Source organism: Phalacrocorax carbo, chromosome 6 (assembly GCF_963921805.1).
Source record: "Phalacrocorax carbo chromosome 6, bPhaCar2.1, whole genome shotgun sequence".
Classification (NCBI taxonomy): Eukaryota; Metazoa; Chordata; class Aves; order Suliformes; family Phalacrocoracidae; genus Phalacrocorax; species Phalacrocorax carbo.
In genome coordinates, this window is record NC_087518.1 from 49,954,720 (window position 1) to 49,973,889 (window position 19,170).

The 19,170-nt window shown below is 54.8% G+C and overlaps 1 protein-coding gene across 1 annotated transcript; it reads left to right on the top strand.

Annotated features, from left to right (window-relative positions):
- The first annotated feature begins 107 nt into the window (after window positions 1-107).
- Window positions 108-17,824, top strand: POMGNT1 (protein O-linked mannose N-acetylglucosaminyltransferase 1 (beta 1,2-)). Its single transcript, XM_064455171.1, has 22 exons — window positions 108-226; window positions 1,214-1,408; window positions 4,576-4,684; window positions 5,086-5,201; window positions 5,511-5,576; window positions 6,004-6,117; window positions 6,774-6,891; window positions 7,194-7,292; window positions 7,730-7,857; window positions 8,469-8,539; window positions 8,842-8,917; window positions 10,378-10,461; window positions 10,618-10,659; window positions 11,935-11,993; window positions 12,541-12,613; window positions 12,899-13,027; window positions 13,340-13,465; window positions 13,623-13,687; window positions 14,068-14,112; window positions 14,288-14,423; window positions 14,936-15,045; window positions 15,313-17,824. The coding sequence occupies exons 2-22, from the start codon at window positions 1,292-1,294 to the stop codon at window positions 15,413-15,415; spliced, it is 1,986 nt and encodes a 661-aa protein (XP_064311241.1). The 5' UTR covers window positions 108-226; window positions 1,214-1,291; the 3' UTR covers window positions 15,416-17,824.
- The last annotated feature ends 1,346 nt before the right edge of the window (window positions 17,825-19,170 follow it).

The following is a 19,170-nucleotide window of genomic DNA, read 5'->3' on the forward strand; positions in this document are numbered from 1 at the left end:
CGCCCCTCGCCTCCACCTGCCCGCAGCCGGCTCACAGGTTCCGCCCCGCGCACCAGCGAGGTCCGCCGGGGAGCGCAGAGTGGCGCGGGGGTGGGCGGGGCTAACGCCGGCCCCGCCCCCGCGGCGTCTCTGCGGCGCCGGAAGCGGCGCGGCCCTGCTGGCGCTGAGGGCTCGCCCGCCGGTGGCGGCAAAGCCGGGCCTGGCCCGGCCCAGCCCAACCTGGCCCGTGAGTAGCGCGGCCGGCACGCACTCTCCGGGGTCCCCGCGGTCCCGAAGCGCCTGGGCTCCCTCCCACCACCCCGCCCGCCGCCGCTCCGGGAGGGCCGCCTCCCCGGCCGCCTCCGTCCTTGGACGCCCGACTCCCCTCTCCCCCTGCCCGCAGCGCCTGGGTCCCCTTCGCGACCCCTCCCTGTGCCCCCGCACCCCCGAGTGCCCGGGTCCATCTGCGATACCCCTCTCCCTGCGGCATGGCCGGGCTCCTTCCTCTCGGGGCTCTGGGGCCCCCGGCCCTCCTCTCTCCACCCGGGCGGCCGCTGTGCCTGGCCCCGCTGGGGGAGGCCTGTGCTCTGGCTGGGGCCCTGGCTCTCCCGGGTCTCTGCATCACACCCCAGGCCCAGCAGGTTGTGTGGGGAGCCTGGCCTCACCTAGGTACAGCCCTTCTGCCACAGGGCTGCTGGGGTCTCCAGCAGGCCTGTGGCGGAGCTCTGGTCCCCATGTCTAAGCTAGCTGCATTCCCACTAGTGGGGATGGTGCTGCTCCACAGCCCTGCTGCTTCAAGTGGGGAGTGCGCCTCTCCCCACCAGCGACCCCACAGGCCGATATGCCCAGTGGTGGTACCTCCATAACACCTGCTGGTCCAGGGCCTGTTGCCGGCTCATGCCTCTTGGCCACTTTTCTTTTCCAGAGGGTGGGAGTGGGCCCATCGCACTGCAGGGGCCTCACTAAGGTGTTGGATTCGAGCAGAAGTCCTCACTGGCCCGTAGGTTCAAGGGCTTCCCATCACCGTGCTTACAGTCCTCCAGTGAAGTGTTGCCTCCTGAATTTTTCCCAGCAGGGCGGGGGGTGCTAGCAGGCAGGGGACATTCCATGGGGCTTCTGTTTGTGGCACATGAGTGCCACTCATAGCCACCACTTGTGCCAGGCCCTGTCTTTGCTGGGGAGAGGGTTTGAAGGCACTTGCCGCCCTTACCCTACACCCATCCCGTCCTGGCAGGGAGCTCCGATGGACACAGAAGTGGAGTGGAGTGCATCCTGACCCCTGCCCCACACGGCTGCCTCTGTGCCAGCCCCCATGACTATGGGCGAGTGGAAACCCAACCCCACCATCAAGCCCCACAAGAAGCGGAGCTGGTACCTTGCCTGGAAGTACAAGCTGATGAACCAGCGTGCACTGCGGAAGCTGTGCCAGGTGAGTCACCCACAGGCCTCTGGTGGATTAGGGAGGATAATCTATAGGGTTTATGAGCTTATGGAGCAGCTGCATGGGTGGAGGTGGGTCTGCTGGCAGTCCTGGGTTACCTAACATGCTGGGGAAGCATAACTTGTCCCCCAGAAAGCTGCCTCCAGTGGCTTTGTGCCCATGCAAGGAAGGGTTTGCTATGCCTAGCAGCTCCTTCCAGCTGTAAATGGACTTGCTGGGTGGCTGCAGCAGGAGATAAAATTGTCCAGGCATCCTTGGGAGGCTTTCAGCTAGAAATCTGAGCAATTCCTCCTCTGCTGGTTCTGGACCCATGTTGTGTGCAGCAGGGCTCTGCCTGCAGTGGGAAACCATCCCTGCCCCATTTGGTTTGCAAACCAAGCCTGGTATAATGCAGAACAGGTGGACAGAGAAAATAGGGCTGAGTAATGGGATCTTGTGCCCCAGAGGCAGCTGGTGTCTGGGGAGGCCACAGGCTTGGTCGCTTGTGCTGTCGAACAGCTAATCCTCAGCAGAGCCTGCATCCTGGGGGGGTGTCTGGGGTCGTAAGGACAAGGAGGGTTTGGCCCTATGGCAGTGAGCTGCAGAAAAGGGGCCGATGCCGAGATGAGCCGAGCTTCCTGAAATCTGGCAGTTGGCTTCTCTGGGAGGGAGCAGGGGAGGGTTTTGTGTGTTCCTAGGAGGATGAAGACTCATGAGGGCTCAGAGGCTGCTCTGTCCACCATCCCCTGGGGTGCTTGGGGCTTGGGAATAGGCCTAGTCATTCAGGCAGGCATTGCTTATCACTCTGGGAGCAACAGGCTAGAGCCAGCCGCCCGGCTGTCATCTCTCTCCTTCATGGCACTGTTGTGCCTTAAAATGCAAGTGAAAATTGAGCTTAAAATATGTAAACTAGAGCTGTGGCTATGGAGTAGCCAGGTCTACAGCAGCTGGGCCTCTGTCAGCAGCTTTGACTGAGCCAGCCTTGCTATACCTGGCTGCAGGTCCTGCTTGGTGCTGCCTTGTTCACTCTGGTCACCTGGACTGTAGGGCTGGTCCTCTGTGTCTCCAGTACCCACCAGGGTGGAAGGCCTGAACAGGTTGGTAAGGTGGCCTTGCTGCTGGCCACCAGGCACAGCCTGTTCCTTGCCACAAGCCCAAGGCTCTGCTGTTGCCTAATTAAAAGCTATCTGTGCACAGATCCTGAAAGGTGCTCATACGCCTGAGTCAACAGCAAATCAACAAGCCAAAATGCCACAGTGATGTTTGTTACCACGTTGTCTACCTATCAATCTCTTGTCCTATTGCTGTTTTTCCATCTTCTTCTTCCTCAGTTACTTCTTGAACTCATTTGGCTGCTTGGCACAGAGATAGCTGCAACATGTAGCTCTGAGGCAGTAGCTGGCCAGGTAGGGTGAGATCCTTTCAGTGCCTCTCACCAAGGGCAGGCCTGCATGCGATCTCAACCCCATACCAGACCTCAAAGAATCAAGAGTCTTAGAGCTGAAACAGGCACAGATTTTTAGGAAGTAAGCTGTTGGGGGTTGAGAGGCAAGGGAATTGTTTCAAAACCAGCCAAGACCTGTCTCAGCATCCCCTTGTGGGGGGACCAGGCTATAAGCAGCCTCCACCAACCTCTCCCCTCCTCTCCCTTGGTTGCTGCGACATCTCCATGCTGAGTCTTGGAATGTAGAGTCTTGGTTAGTAGAACCCTGAGCTTGCATGGCTGAAACTGGAAACCATCTGGTATGTCCAAAGCATGGCTTGGCAAAGCGGCCAGAGCTGGGCCAGGGATGAATCTGTCAGCAGCACATGGCAGTCAGACTTGGGCCTCTGTGGTGGCTCTGCTGTGAGCTGGATGGACCCTCCTGGCGTGGAGACCCGTGGTGCAGCCCTGCAGTGGTGTTAGCTTTGGGGGTAATGGCTGCTCAGGGTTTTGTGTCTTACATCCAATGGCAAAGGCTTCCCTCACTGCGTGACTGTCCAGGGCGGCTTTTGGGCTCCCTCCTAGATCTGTTTGTCAGCCCTGAGGCAGGGCTGTCACTGCTGAGCAGGCACTTTGTCCTCATGCAGAACCCCACAGCCATCACATGTTGCTGTCACGGTTCCACCATGAAGAAGCACCTGGGCCCTGGGTTACAAAGCTCCCTGGGTCAAGTAAAGACAAATTGCTTCGGCTGAGGTCTTAGCTTTCAATCCAGCATCCCAGGCCAGCACTGCAGCTCTAAGACCATCCTCTTGGCTCTGGCCAGACATGCTCTTGCAGCTTACACCTGCAGGTGGATTATTTCCCAACATGGGATGTTTGTGGTCCAAGTCTTCCTGTGTGGCTCTGTCTCATAAAAGGCCTTTTTAGCATGGGGTAGTTTCTGCTTTATGCTGGGTCCAAACACCAGGAAAAAGATTGAAATTGAGGAAGAGAGGAGCAAGATGCATTCAAGTAAATATAGGTGCTTGTAGAAATGTTGTAGTCTTTTCTCCCTCCTTTTGGTCTGGGAGCAACAAAGCCATGGACAGTGGTGATGCACACATCAGGGGTTCCCAGGGACTCCTCCATAGCCCATGGACTTCCCCACAGCCCTCTGTGTTGGCACCCATGCAGGTTGCCTTGAAGTTTGCTGCAGACGGTAAGGCTGCAGGCTGTTCTCTGCAGCCTGTGGCACAGCGTGGTTTCTTACAGTCAGACCTCAGCTTCTTCCCTTTGTCTTGCTTTAGTCACGCAGCATCTCCTCTCTGAATACCCTGAATATATCTTCTGGTTGCAGCGATAGAGACAAGAGCAGTGATGCTGCAGGAGAGGCAGAAGTTAAGGTTACTGTGGGAGCTGTAACACTGAATTACCAAACTTTTTGCCTGCAGAGCCCCTCAACCTTGATGCAATATTTTAGTAGGAATCTGCTCACAGGTCTGGAAGCAGGGATACATTGGAAGTGGGTTAATTCTCACGTATCAAGAAGTTGGTTCTCTCCAGCTGATGAGAGCACTTCACCCTAAACCTTGGTTATCTGTATTTCTTTCTCTTTGCCTTCCCCCAGAAGAAAGCAGGGGAAATAACAGATGCTTATGGTCCCTTGCAAGATTGCTTGGGGTGCCCTGCCTTAGCAGCCTCTGCCAAGGAGGTGGCCTGCTCTTGGTGTTGTTACTTACAAGTTGCTAATGCAAAGTGTCCTGCATTGCAGACAGGTGCTGTCCTCTTCCTGCTTGTGACTGTAATTGTGAACATCAAGCTGATCTTGGACACCAGGAAAGCTGCTTATGAGGAGGAGGAGGAGTCTGCACAGGACTATGGTGAGGGGCAGGATCTTAGTTTTCATTGAAATCAAGGAAACTGGAGGGAGGGCAAGTAATTTTTTTGTCAGGGTAATCTTGTGAGTAGCTACAACACGAAAGACATGTCTGTGCATGTGAGTTGCACAAAAATGAATAGAAAAGGCTGTACCTCTTCCTGGTCTGTCTGCTCCAGGCTTCAGCACGTTTGGCTGCAGAGGTCTGTGTGGGGATGGCTGGGGCCAGACCTTTTGCTATTTTGGATTTCCCTTGCCTGCCATCCCTGTAGATTCCAACTCATGGCTTGTTGGGCTGGGATACCTGGTGGGCATGACCTTCTGGAGGCTTGGCTGGGCCAGCACTGAGCAGGGGCAAGCCAGAGGTGCCTTGGCTGATTGAGACTGGGCATTTCTCCCCTGTAGATGATGAGATGCTGAATGTAGAAGTCCCTAGGCGCCCTGTCAGCAACAAGAAGGTCTTGGATGTTGAGGTGTACTCCAGCCGGTCGAAGGTCTATGTGGCTGTGGATGGGACGACAGTAAGTGATGAGTGTTGGCTGTCCCTGTGAGCAGAAGATGGGTGGAGCTGAACAGGTGAAGCCACAAGCCATGGGTGGTGAGAGCACTTCAGTGGCTGGCAAAAGGTCAGGAGTTGATCTCCCTCCTGCCTACAGAACTGTGGAGGTGGTGTCCTGCTTTGTCTTTTACTTTGGCATCCATCACTGCCATGAGCAAAGCCAAAATGTAACAGGAAAGAGACTTTCCCCTTGTTTGGGGGCTCTGCTAAGCTAGATGGGCAGGCAATAAGAGGTATTTGCATATGGTTCTCATGGCTTCTCCACTTGCAGGTCCTGGAAGATGAGGCTCGGGAGCAGGGAAGAGGGATCCATGTCATTGTCTTAAATCAGGCTACGGTAAAGCATCCCTGCATGTCTGCATTTGTCTTTTTACTGGGGTGTGTTCATCCTTGCTCTTTAACTGTAGGGTGCATGAGGCAAAGGGCAGCCAGGAGAGAAGGCCCCAAATGCTTGTTTGCCCATAGTTTCCAGAGCATGACATGGTCACCCAGAGGGTCCCTGCAGTGCTTGCCTAGCTGTCCTTGGGGAACAGGCAGGAGAGGAGTTGTGAGATTGGGTAATGCTGTCCCATGGGCCTTAATGCACTTTGTGTCATGTGTGAAGGCCCCAGGGCTGAATTTGCCTGGGGACTAACTGCCTGGCATACCAGAAAAGTAACTCATCATGTTGTTCAGGGACAGAAGATTCCAGGACAGATTTCCATAATTCTGTGTGTCCTGGCCGTATAGCATTTAAGATGCATCTGACGTTTGAACACCAACAGGGTCATGTGATGGCCAAGAGGGTCTTTGACACCTATTCTCCCCATGAAGATGAAGCCATGGTACTCTTCCTCAATATGGTTGCCCGGGGCCGGATCCTGATCTTCACCATTAAGGTATGTGACCTTAGCGTCAAAAGAAAAAGTCAGCTTGAGTCAGGACGCCCTAAAGCTCATCTGTGCAGTTGCCTCCCGAATGTCGTCAGGCATTCCCAGGGCTAAATGTCACATCCTCACTGGGCGATGCCTCACCTCCCTTGTCCTCTCACTCCCCCTTGTTACTACAGATTCTGCTGTGTGCCCAGCAAGGCAAGAAAGTAAAAAGTAGATGTGTCAGAGCCTGCAGCAATAAACAAGAGGTTAGGTGGAGAATGGACGTACGGGCATGGTGGGACCTTTCTGGGTCCCAGTTCCAGGCTTTAGAGGGGGTACTGTAGACTGTGTTGGCACTGGCTGCTGCGTGAGCAGCACTGTACTCCTTCAAGATTTTGGGTTTAGCTGTGTGAAGTGTTGCTGAACGTATGGCCCTGCTTGGGAACAATTTGGCCTAAAAGAAAAAGGAGTCTGTCACTCCTCTGACCTTGCTGTGGGTCGTGGTGAAGACACTGGCAGGTTTAATGGCACAGAAACTAGGAAACTGGTCTTGAAGGTGTGTCTGGCTCAGCTGTTTCAAGGGTAGGAGTGGGCTCTGTACTTCTTTGGTATTGACAGGAGACTTTCCTTGTCTTGTGTCGGGAGCCAGACCTCAGCTACAGGGTTGTGTTTTGTTCCAGGATGAAGGCTCCTTTCACCTCAAGGACACAGCCAAGAATGTCCTGAAAAGCCTGGGGAGCCAAGTTGCACCATTCCTGAGTTGGAGAGACATGTGGACATTTGTGGGGAAGAAGGGAGGTGAGTTCAGCACAGGCCAGGAGAGGGTTCGCAGCACCTTTTTTGGGGAGAAGCAGGTGAAGACAATCACAGCTCATCCCCAACATGCTCTATAAGCAGGGAACAAGACACAGAGAGCAGGCAACTCCATTCCTGAGGGAGTGGGAGGGGATAGAGGCAGAGCATGTCCCTTCAAGAAGCTTGCCAGAGGCCAAAGGGGAAAAGGTGCCAGGCTGCCCCGCTGAGCTACAGCCCCTGGTCATGCCTTGACACAGCGGGGATGGGCCTTTCCAGACAGTCCTGACCCTGTGTCCCTGCTCCAGGAGAAGTATACGGGGAGAAGCACGCCAAGTCACCTGCCCTCTCGACATGGGGTGACCCTGTACTGCTGAAGACAGAAGTTCATCTGACCTCTGTGGAAGGTAAGAAGTAAGATCCCTCTGTGGTGGCAGGTATCTCTGGGACATGTCTGCCTTGCTTCTCTTGGTCTTTGAGTCAAAGTGTGGGTCTGTTAGCAACATCCCAGGATGGAGTAAAGGCTGTTTGAGATGGGGATAGTAACTTTTAAAATGGGGCCAGCTTCCCTTCTTCCTGTTTCCATGGTAATTCCAGGCATGGTTGTTGAGAAAGGTGAGGATGGGGAAAGTGGGGACATGGTCTGGCCATTTGTCACCTCTCCAAACCAGGCCTGGTCCAGTCTTTTCTGACTGTTGGCCTTGAACATGGCCCATTACTGCTCAGAGAGGCCATATGGTGGGGATGGCCCAGGGAGAGCTGTCTGTGTGGCAGTGCAGCCTGGAGCACACAAAGTTGAGGCCATGGGGACAAGCAATCTTTTTTTTCTCTTTGGTGCCTCCAGATGCTGAGTGCCATTGGCCCGACACAGAGCTGAACCGCCGCCGGAAGAGGTTCTGCAGCAAAGTAGAAGGTTACGGCAGTGTCTGCAGCTGCAAAGACCCCACGCCCATTGAGTTCAACCCTGATCCTGTAAGTGCAGGGGCAGAGTATTCAGGGAAGGCTCCAGGAGGGAGGGCTGGGCTGGACCAGGTGTGTCTGCAGCTCAGATGCGGAGCCCTGTCCTCAAGCACCAGCTGAGTGGTGAAAACTGCCCCTGGGCAAGCTCTTAACCCCAGTGAAGGTAAGGTGAATACATGTGGTCAGGTCATTCTGGGGAAGGGAAACTCCTTTGCCGTATGTCTGCCCTGAGCTGCCAGGTTACCATGGCTCTAGGAACATCAGTATAAGCAGCAGAGTCTGTACGTTTGGAGATGGAGCAGCTCTCATGGTCTTTGGGCTGTCCTTAGCACACTGCTGAAGGGTTTGGACAAAGGTTTCCAGGTGGATGCAAGTAGGAATTTGGGAGCTGGGTCTGAGGTGGAGAGAAAGGGGAAAGCTGGCAGGGTCTCCAGCAGTGCTGAGTGGAGTCCTAGTTGGTCAGTGTGGTCCTGAGCCAAGGGGTAGGACTGTGCAGCTCTGCTGTTTAGCAGCAGGGTCAATCCCTACCCCTTGGATCCTACCCTCAGTGACATAGAATCATAGAATCATTTAGGTTGGTATGGCCTCCCCTCACCTCACTCTCACACATTTTTCTCTTCCAGCTCAAGGACAATAAAGTCTTTAGTGTGCCTGTAGCTGTAATTGCAGGGAACCGCCCCAACTACCTGTATAGGTAAGCGCTTCCAGGGGACACGGCTTCTCTGCTCTGTGCCACAAGACCAGCCATGGGCCAAGCCCTCTCCTTCATTCTGCTGGCAGGATCCGTCCCCTTCCTGGGGTTGCAGGAGCAACGTGGGGAGACCTGCTTGGACAGATCCCAGGGTCCTTGGCCCTGGGAAAGGGAAGAGCCTAAGGGCGCTAGGTCCTGTTCCCTTACCATGTAGCCCTTCCTGTAACCCCAGGGATCCATACCCCTCTGCTGAGTGGCCTGGGCCCACCAGGGCTGTGTGCTCAGGCCGCTTGATCTCTCCCCAGGATGCTGCGCTCCTTGCTGTCAGCTCAGGGTGTCAATCCACAGATGATCACAGTCTTCATCGATGGGTACTATGAGGTGAGAGCACTCCCAGAGGTCCCTGAAGCCATGTCCTTGGTCCCCCAGCGGAGAGTATGTGGTGCTGGCCCAGTCATTGTGGGTGGCAGGCTAAGAGCCCCTTCACCCTCCTGCCTTGGGTCACACTGCTCCTTACCCACTCCTACACAAAGTCAGTCAGCTTAGCCAAGCCATGGTTGTGGATAAGGCTGCCTTGGCCTTTCCCAAAGCCCAGATTTTGCATCCCTGTGTCAGAAAGAGGCTGGCATGCAGTATTGAGGTGGTCGTGCTGGGCTCTCCCCATCCCCCTTTCTTGTTTGATGAGCATAGCCAGCCTGGCTGTAGCACTGCCTGTCCAGCTCCCTTGCATGAAGCAGAACAAACCAGTCCAGCTGTGCCTGTGCAGCTCTACTCTCGGTAAGAGAAGAGATGCAAAACGATCTGTTTTCACAAGGCTTGTGAAGGCTGTGGCCAGGTAGAGGAGAGCTGGTCCTTTAGAGGGCAAAGGCCTGTCAGCAAAACCCTATCAGGCCCTAGAGGATCCCACTGCAAGCCCTGGCTCTCTGGCAGTAGGATGTGCATTGGGACAGGCCTTTGACATCTTATTAGGTCTCAGGAGCTTTCTAGCCTTCATCTCTGCAGCAGCCCATGAGGTATTGTCTGGTTGCTTTCTGATGGAGGTGGGGAAGGGAATAGGCTCATTCCCTTGCAGGCCTCTCCCACCACTGCTAGGTTGTGGGGCTGGGGGAGCTGGTTTGTTTATGCAGGCTCTCGCTGCAGCACATCAGAATGGTTAAAGATAGCAGCATTCATTGCCATGGCAACTGGAGCAGCATCCCTCAGCTATGAGGGGGCAGCCTGGATGCTCCTCCAGCTGCCATGGTGGATACCAGGGAAAGGGGTAATGGTTGGTGCCACAGGAGCTCTTTCTCTCTTTTGTGGCTAGGAGGTGGGATGGACAGAAAGGGGATGGAGAAGGCCTTGGTGGGGGCCTTCCTGGGGCAGAGATATGTCAGCCCAAATACCAATTACTTCTGACCCCAGTGCAGATGTGGTTGGTCAGAGAGGTCTCTTTCTTGGCAACTGTGAGGAAAAAATGAAGTCAATTGTGGTCTTGATATTAAGCAGCTAGTAGGTGTTCCTGGCTATACCTGTTTTCTTTCTTCATCGTCCATGGTGGGCTGGGGTTTTGGGCTTCTCGGATATTCTTGGATACAACTTTGGGTCTGCAAACTAGCAGGGCTAACAGAAACTTATGGCAATACTTAAGGGTTGAAAGGCCAAGAGGATTTGGCGAATTCCTTGCTGGAGGGTCTATTGCACAGCATAGTTTTGAGTCTCACTTGTCCCCAAGAGGACAGCCACATGCAGGGGATCCCACAGTCATATTCTTACTGTCCCAGGGAGCTGACACTGTCAGAGGGTGGGGAGAATGTATTCAGATCTATGCATTTTATGAGCTTTGTACCTTTCCACTGCAGGAGCCAATGGATGTAGTGGAGCTGTTTGGCCTCTCAGGAATCCAGCACACTCCCATCAGCATTAAAAATGCCAGAGTTTCCCAGGTGAGAGACCTTTCCCAAATCCTGGGAGAGTTATTTACTGGGACCTGGGATAGCATTTGAGGGAAACAAGCTTAGCCCCGCTTCTGCACCAGGCTACCTCTTCCTGTGGTCCAGCGGTTGATGCTAACAGAGGCAACAATCTGTCTTTTCTTGTAGCACTACAAAGCCAGTCTGACTGCAACCTTCAACCTGTTCCCGGTGAGTGAGACCTCTGCCTGTGCCCTGTCTAGCTGCTCACCTGTCATGGTTTTAGCTGGGATAGAGTTAATTTTCTTCACTCTAGCTGGTATAGTGCTGTGCTTTGAAATTAGCATGGAAAAAAAACTGTTGAGATAACACACAGATGTTTTGGGCTGTTGCTGAGTAGCGCTTGTACTAGTCAAGGACTTTTCTAGCTTCCCGTGCTCTGCCGGGTGCACAAGAAGCCAGGAGGGGAGGGGGCACAGCTAAGAGAGCGGATTCAAACTGGCCAAAGGGATATTCCATATCATGTATTATCATGCCCAGTATGTTACCTGGGAGGGGCTGGCCGGGGGAGGGAGGCAGCAATTGCGGCTCGGGGACGGGCAGTGTCGGTCGGCGGGTGGTGAGCGGTTGTATCGTTTGTGTTTCTGTGGGTTTTTTTCCCCTTTTTTTCCTTTCCCTTTCTTTTCCATTTTATTATATTAACATTATTGTTATTATTATCGTAATCATTATTACTATTGTTATCATTTTATTGTAATCATTAAACTGTGTTTATCTCAACCCATAAGTTCTTTTGCTCGTCCGATTCTCTTCCCCACCCCACAGGGGTGGGGGGAGTGAGCGAGTGGCTGCGTGGTGTTCAGTTGCCAGCTGAGGCTGAACCATGACAGTCTATTTTTGGCGCCCAACGTGGGGCACAAAGGGTTTGAGGTAACAACAGTTGCTGGTTACAGCATTGATTCATCTGCTCGCAGTATTAGTTTGTCCAGTCTTTACCATGCCGATTGTAAAGTACATGTTAAAACTTGCTGTTGGTTTTGTCAGTTTGCTGTGCTCTGCAGTGATTAGAGATGCTTTGCCTAGGAGACTTGTTATTAAAACACTGGCCTTGACCGTTATCGGTTATTTGGGTCTTGCATGGAAGCCGTTACTGTACTTCAGCTACCACCTCATGGAGACAATTAGCAATTATACCTCCTCCTCTGAGAAGTTTTTTATGGAGGAAATACACAATGGCACCTTAGCTGCCATCATATATAATGTCTCCTCCTTCATTACAACAACTTTTCAGTATCTTGAACATCCTTGGGTAGTCAAGATACCTTGACATCACCCATGGGAACAAGACAGTGCAGGGTTTCCCTGGGAGAGTGGCATCTGTGACCCCCATTTCATGGGAGCTGGTATTGGTCCTGTGCGGCAGGGAACAGCACAGGCAGGGGATGCTGCTTGGTGTCTCTGCTCTGTCTTGGTCCTATCCTTCTGACATCTCCTCTTGCCCTACAGGATGCTAAATTTGCTGTGGTTCTGGAGGAAGACCTTGACATTTCTGTTGACTTCTTCAGGTAAAGCTGTGGATCCTTGAGCTCCTGTTCGAGTGGGGTATTTCCTAAAAGCATTCTGGCTGCTCAGGAGAGGCCAGACCTCTACCATCTGTAGCTCACCGATCTGAGGCTGAACAGTGCCCAGGCAACAGCCATAACTGAGCTCTGCCTGCAAGGAGTCTTGAGTCACTGGCACTCAGTGCAGGGTGACTTGGAGGTCTGGGATCTCTTCCTGGTTTGCTTTCTGGGGACACTGATCCATTCTGTACATACATGGTTAGAACTGCCCCATGGCAAGAGGACAGGGACAGGATATACTGGGGCTCCAGCTCTTTCATAAAGAGGAGGGACTCTGATGGAGCAGGAGACAATATTGTCTCTTCCCCATGGTGGGATGCAGCTTAGCTTGTTTGATACCCTAATCTCATGCCAACATCAGCCATCTCAGCCCAAGAGATGGGTTAGACAGTTCCAGCAGTTGGGGGTGGCTTGTCCCTTTGTGGAGAACCTGGCTTGGTTTGCCTGGAGGAAGGATGTTTGACCAGGGACTGGACAACTCTTTCCTCAGCTTTCTGAGCCAGTCAATACACCTTTTGGAGGAGGACGAGAGCCTGTACTGCATCTCAGCTTGGAATGACCAGGTGGGTCAGGGAGGATGGTGGAGTAGGGACACCTCTGCCCTGTATTTTCCTGTGTCAGGCTGGGGTCCAAGTTCTGTCTGTAAAGTGAGGTGTCCCCCCACATCATCCTAGGTGTGTCTGTCTCCCCAGCTCTGAACTGTTCAGAAGTGCCCCTGCAAATCACCGTCCTGTCCCAGAGGCTGTCCCCTCCTCCCCATGCTGGGAGTTTCCATGGAGCAAGATGCCTCCTATTTTGGCAGGGTAGGGGTGCATTCAAGATGCTGAATGCTCCCCTTAACATCACAGGGCTATGAGCACACAGCTGAGGACCCCTCGCTCCTGTACCGTGTGGAGACCATGCCAGGCCTGGGATGGGTGCTCCGGAAGAGCCTCTACAAGGACGAGCTGGAGCCAAAGTGGCCAACCCCTGAGAAAGTGAGTACCCTAGAAGGACCCTGCCTTCTGCACCCCCATCAGAGGTCCCTGATCATCACCCAGTCCCTGTGGGTACAGCTCTTGGAGGGGCCCTGGCTCTCCCTGAGCTTCCACTGGGAAGGATGCCCAAGCAGAATGGATTTGGGACAGACTGTAACTTGAGGACCACCAGTAAGACTGACTGGAACAGCCCAGGCAGGTTGGGGCCAAAGGGCCTAGAGCTGGTGTGGGCAGCCAGAAAGGTCCCCAGATGGCCATACTGCCAAATCATAGCCCCAAACTTGAGTGTGAGTGGCAGTTTCCCCTCCCCAGCTCTGGGACTGGGACATGTGGATGCGGATGCCCGAGCAGCGGAAGGGCCGGGAGTGCATCATCCCTGACATCTCGCGCTCCTACCACTTTGGCATCGTGGGGCTGAATATGAATGGCTACTTTCACGTGAGTTACCTCCCACAGCCCCCAAGCCCTGTCCTGGTGCTGAGCTCTGACTCAGCCACCTTTCCAGGTAGCAGGGATGCTTGAGGTGACCTCCAAGTAATGCTGACTCCTGACTGAACTCTGTTTTCCTTCCCTCCTCTCCCTCTCTTCCTCCCAGGAAGCCTATTTCAAGAAGCACAAGTTCAACACGGTTCCTAATGTCCAGCTTAAAAATGTGGAGAGGTGAGTGCTGATCAGAATGAGATCTGGATGAAAGAGTTGCTTGACCTGACCCTTGTCCCCCTGTGCTGGGGACGTCTCCCTCCTGGAACCACAGCCATAACCTCCAGCCCCAGCACGCTGGCCTCTGGGGAGTCCTTGCAGTGGTTTTTGTGAGGTTGGTTTCAGCTACCCTGTGCTCCTGGTAGACATGTTGAAAGGTCATGTTATTGCTGCCACATCCTCCAGGATATGTGGCAGTCCCTGCTCTCCATTAATTGGTTCCAGCCTGCCTTTTTATATTACACTGGGGCAGTCTTAAGTTTGGTTCATCTTGGGATGATCCCTGCTTATCAAACTGTCTGGCTCTGCCCTGATCTCTGTGCTCTCTCCTCCTCCAACAGCTTGAGGAAGGATGCCTACGAGACTGAAATTCATCGGCTGCTGGGGTAAGTGCCTGCAGGGAGGTTAGGAGACCATAGGGCACGCTGGGTGAGCCAACCAGGACAGAAGAAAGGGTGGAGGTGGCCCTAGCATCCCCAGCCACCACTTGCATCTCTGAAGTACCCTGCAGTGGGAACAGAGAGGAGATGTCCCCTCTCACTCACTGTTCTATTTCCACAGTGAGGCTGAGGTCCTGGACCACAGCAAGAACCCCTGTGAGGACTCCTTTGTGCCTGACACTGAGGGCAGGGTCTATGTCATGTTCATCAGGATGGAGCAGGAAGCAGATTTCACCACCTGGACTCAGCTTGCCAAGGTGAGGCCCCTGACATGGCCTAGCTTTCCCCTGCACTGATCTCAGCATTGCTGGAAAACATCTGGCTGTTGTTCTTGGGTTTGTCTGTGGCCTTGAACACAGCTCAGCAAATGGATTCTTGCTGTCCTCAAGTGGTATTTAAGCTTTTGGTGTTTACAGAAGGCATTGGGTCATCCAGGGCAGACGCTTGGCTCAGTGGAGATAAGTCTTATGATCTCCCTGTGTTGGGACCCCAGGGTCTGAGCTTGTCTGGATAATTCCATCACTTGCATGGAGGTGTGATGGTCAAACCCTCTGTCCTGAGGCAGGGGTGGGAATGGGTTCCCCCTCTTCCCTCACTGATGCTGGCTGGAGGGGTGCTGCCCTGCACTGCCCAGTCAAGGTGCTATCCCCTCTCTACTGTGTCTTGGTGAGGGGTAGAGATATGGTGGCTTTTCCCTTGCCAGAGGACACCAGGCCCTGGTGTCTGTCCCCAGACTCTGATGCCTCTTCCTCCCTCCCCACCATCCTAGTGCCTCCACATCTGGGACCTGGACGTCCGTGGGAACCACAAGGGGCTGTGGCGGCTCTTCCGCAAGAAGAACCACTTCCTTGTGGTGGGGGTCCCTGCCTCCCCCTACTCGTGAGTATCAAGGACACAGCAACCTGGGTGATCCCCACCCCCTTCCTCATGGCACTGTCCCCTGCCCAGGGCACTGCATCATCCGCTTCTGTCACAGCCCAATCCTGGGGCATACCACCCCTCTTCTGAATCATGGTGGGAGGGGGGCAGGATACGTGCCCAGAGCTGGAGGATGTCCCAGTGGAAAGGAGATCACAGCAGGGAGGCAGGCAGGGCTGTTGGCAGTTGGGGTCCTGCTCTGCTCCTATTCAACCTTCTCACCTGCAGGTCCAAGAAGCCCTCATCAGTGACACCGATCTACATGGAGCCCCCTGCCAAGGAGGAGGGGGCAGTGGCAGTGCCAGCGGTTGCTGCAGCAGAGCAGACATGAGACTGGCAGGTGGGAAGCGAGGGGGACAGGGAGAAGGTGGAGACCTCCACAGTGCAGAGACAGAGTTGGCAGCAGCTCTCAGAAGCTGGTGACTGGACACGGACTCCCATTTCAGACTGCAAAATGAGACCTTGGGCTCCCTCTAGCCCCTTATTGTGGTCTTCCTCTCCCTTGCACAGGACAGGGTCCTCCCCATCCTAGGAACTTTCTTTTTTTAACACAGACTCTTTACTAACCCTACTCCTGTTGCCCCCTGGCTGGGCAAGGCTGGAGGAAGGAGATGCCCAGTTGAGGGCTAGAGGGGGACTTGAGAAACACCTCTGCTTCCCTCTTTGGCCCCTGAGTCCTGTGAGGGCAGAATGCCCGTGTGCAGGTGCTGCAGCCTACCAGCTGGGTGTTATTTATTAACTGTTGCCTGGCGGGGCTCTGTGTCCAGTGGTGAACATGATGGTGAAGAGGGGGTCTTCCAGCGTCTCTTCTATCTCCGGCACAATGGATGCACCTTGAAGACTGCTGGGTTCCACATCTCCCTGCACACCAGCTTCACTTCGTGGGCTGCAGTGACTGGTGCAGTCCCACTCATAGGCAAAAGGGAATGCTGAAGACGAGTTGAACTTGCTGTGGGACATGTAGGGGACACCCTATAACCCAGCACGAGGGTGGTCAGGTGCCCCTTTCCTTTCCCTGCAGTTCTGGGAGTTGGATATGACTGCAGATGCAAGTGGACCAGGCTGTGTGCTGCGGCTCAGGCTGTTCTCACCCACCTTCTCTGTGGGGAGCAGCCCTGCCCCCCACATCATGGGAGAGGGGGTGAAAGTGCCTTGCAGAGCGAGATGGGAGCTTCCCCCCGAGGTGTAGGGGCAGGATGGACCTTTGGGTCCTTTGGAGTGAGAGATACCATGCTCTGGTGTGGTCCTTGCCTGTGGTACTACACCCTGCCTCTCCCTCCTCCCTGGCCAAGTACCCCCAGCTCTTGCTGAAGGCAGAGGGGATTTGTTCTTCTGAATCCCCACCCTTACTGTGGTACGTTGCTAGCAGGAAAGCTGTGAGCTGAACCAGGATGGGCAGCCTGGCTCTCCTGCTATGGTACACCTCTCATCCAGAGGGAGAGGGAGGGGGTCCCTATTCCCCCTCCTGTGCCTTAGGAAGGACCCCAGGGCCCCCTCCCACCCCCAGCCACTCGGTACTAATGTCCCACACACACTGGGGGCAGTCCTGGTCCCCTCGCTCAGTGCACCTCTCTGTCTAATCCATGCAGCACAAGACCCATTCTCTGCCCAGGTCCCCCAGCTTTGAGCAGGGATGCTGTGCTCTGGCTTGCCCTTGGGAGGAGAATTTGCTGCTCAGCCCTTTCCCTGGTCATATGGGTTCTTCCCCTTCATTTTCTCACTGTGAACTGAGCGTCGGGGTCTACACTACACTAACTTATTTATTTATTGCTTGTGGGAAGGGGAGGATAACAGGAAAGCAGGGTGGAGAGCTGGCAGCCCCCAGCCTGTGTGGGGGCAGTCAGGAGAGGTTTGTCTCTTGTCCTCCTGGCTCCATCTTCTGTTCCCCTCCTTCCTCCCTTGCCCAGCATAGGAATGAATAGTTGTGAACCTGGGAAATCTGCCTCTCTTTGGCCAAAATGAGCCCTGTGTGGACACAGCGCAGCTCTAGCATGACCACAGGGACTCTGACCCTCGTCCATTGCATGCCTGTTCCAGCAGCAGGGACAGAACGGATACAGGAGGGAAAGAAGAGGGTGCAGGGTGGCTTGAGACTACAGTACTGGGCTAGGGTTCAACCATGTCCTCCTCTGCTACCCACAGTGCTGCCATTTGCTGGGACACTGCTCTGGCAGCCAGTGGGCAGGCAGCTTCTCTGCACTGGTCCTCAGGCGTAAAGCAGGTCCTTTCGGTGCCATAGGAAAGGGACTTGGCTTTTTTTCCTGGGAAAGCAGCTCTCTCCCCATACCCTGCTTTGGAAAAACTTCCACGACTCTCCACTGTGATGCCCTTTCATTGGCATCTCTATTCCCAAGGCCCCCCCTTTCCCTTCTCCCTGAAACTAAATGCACCCACTTTCCCTTCTCTGGCAGGGCTCAGGCTTGGCTTCCTAGCTCCTCCTGGGGCTGGGGAAGATGGTCCTAGGGCTAGGGAATGGCTAAAGGCAGGTTCCCCTCTCTGCTGCCCACCCTGCACCAACCAAGGGGCTGTGGCTCCCTGCTCACAGTGGCAGCAGGATGTGAGTGGTGGGCTTCAGCTCCCTCCTCTCCCCACACAAGGGGCCTGCTGGATGCAGTTCTCCATTCCTTCAGCAAGGCTACAGTGTCGTGGCCATGGTAGGGCTGGGTGCGTGGGCATCTGCAGGGCTCGCTGCTTTCTGAATTGGATTATTTTTTCAAGAGTAAACATTGCAAAGCTGTTATGCCTGGTGTGTTTTATGGCTGGCCTTGTGCATGGCCTAGGGCTGGGGTCCCCAGCTCTGGCCACCTGCCTGGAAAGGACAGACCCCTGTCCGCTGTGGTGTCTCTGTCGTGCACTGCAGGGCTAGCCATGGGCTAACAGTGGCCCTGGGCCCCTGCCCTGTGGTTCCTGTGCCAGCAGAGGTCCTCCGTGCTGGCTGTGCCGTGTGGTGCCAGGGTGACTGGCGCAGGTTTGCGAGCTGTTTTCTCCTCGAGCATTATCGCTTTTATCTTCAGTTCAGTAACTGACAGAAACTCTGACCAGCTGCCTGGGGACTCTTGCTTGGTGTAACCAGCCCCCGTGCTCCCCACAGGTCCTGTGGCCATCGGCCCCTGAGACATACAGCCCTCTGCTCCTGGCTTGGTATTCCTTTGGCGGTCAGCAGGGTGAAGTGTCTGCTCACCCTGGGGTGGGGGGCAGCAAGCAGCCAGCCTCAGCACTTGCGCCCCTCCATCCAGCAGTCTGAGCACCACAGGGCTGGGCTGCATTTTGGGGGATTTGGGTTTCTTTCCTTTGAGGGAAATGGGGTCTTGGAATAAGGACCCCTCTGCCCACAGTCACAGCAGAAGGAAGGGACGTCATAGCTGGAGAGGACAAGGCCTCTGCCATCAATCAGCCACACCTGGAGCTGAGACCTGGCAATTCATGTCATTCCAGAGCAGGGCCAGTCCCCCCACGCTGCTTGTGAGCTGTTCAGCCCCTGCCTGGTTGTGGCTGGGCATGGGCAAAAGCAGGGACTGCGGGAGGGACCTCCAGCAAAACCACCTCTGCAGTGCAGAAGCCTTCGTGCAGGGGTGGGTGCAGGCAGGGGTGAAGGAAAGCCAAGTGAGGGGCCAGCTTGGTTGTGCAGTGAGAAAAAAAAAATTACACAGAGCCTCTAAGCCAGACTGGTGTGGGTGCCTTTTGCAGGAGGCTTAAGAGAACTCTCCAAATTTTTACCCCCATGGGGCATGGAGGGCTGGGGGTGCACCCATTTTGGGGCCAGAGACTACAGGACCCAGACAAAACTGCGATGGGAGGGTGTTGGCCACCAGCACATCTTGGCCTGACCTGCATCCCATACTGACTGCCTCCTGCTCCCCTGCCCACTCCCTGCAGCCAGGCTGGGCTTCTTCCCTCGTGACTCCCACCCTCTCTCTGGGGCCAGGCACAGCTTTTGGTGGGGCACCCCCTTGCCAGAGGCTTTTTCCCCAGCTCCAGGAGCTTTGGTTGGTGGTGCTGGAGCAGGCTTTTACCTCCTGCCAGCCACCCCGTCCTCATCCGCCTCCCATAGAGGCCAAGCCCTGCAGTGCTGAGCCCCTGCCAGGG

Bases quoted from the DNA above. Each gene is read 5' to 3' on its own strand.
- POMGNT1 (XM_064455171.1), top strand. From the start codon at position 1,292: ATGACTATGGGCGAGTGGAAACCCAACCCCACCATCAAGCCCCACAAG. The intron at 13,028-13,339 runs GTGAGTACCCTA...TCCCCTCCCCAG, and splicing joins AGTGGCCAACCCCTGAGAAA to CTCTGGGACTGGGACATGTG. The intron at 13,688-14,067 runs GTGAGTGCTGAT...CTCCTCCAACAG, and splicing joins CAGCTTAAAAATGTGGAGAG to CTTGAGGAAGGATGCCTACG.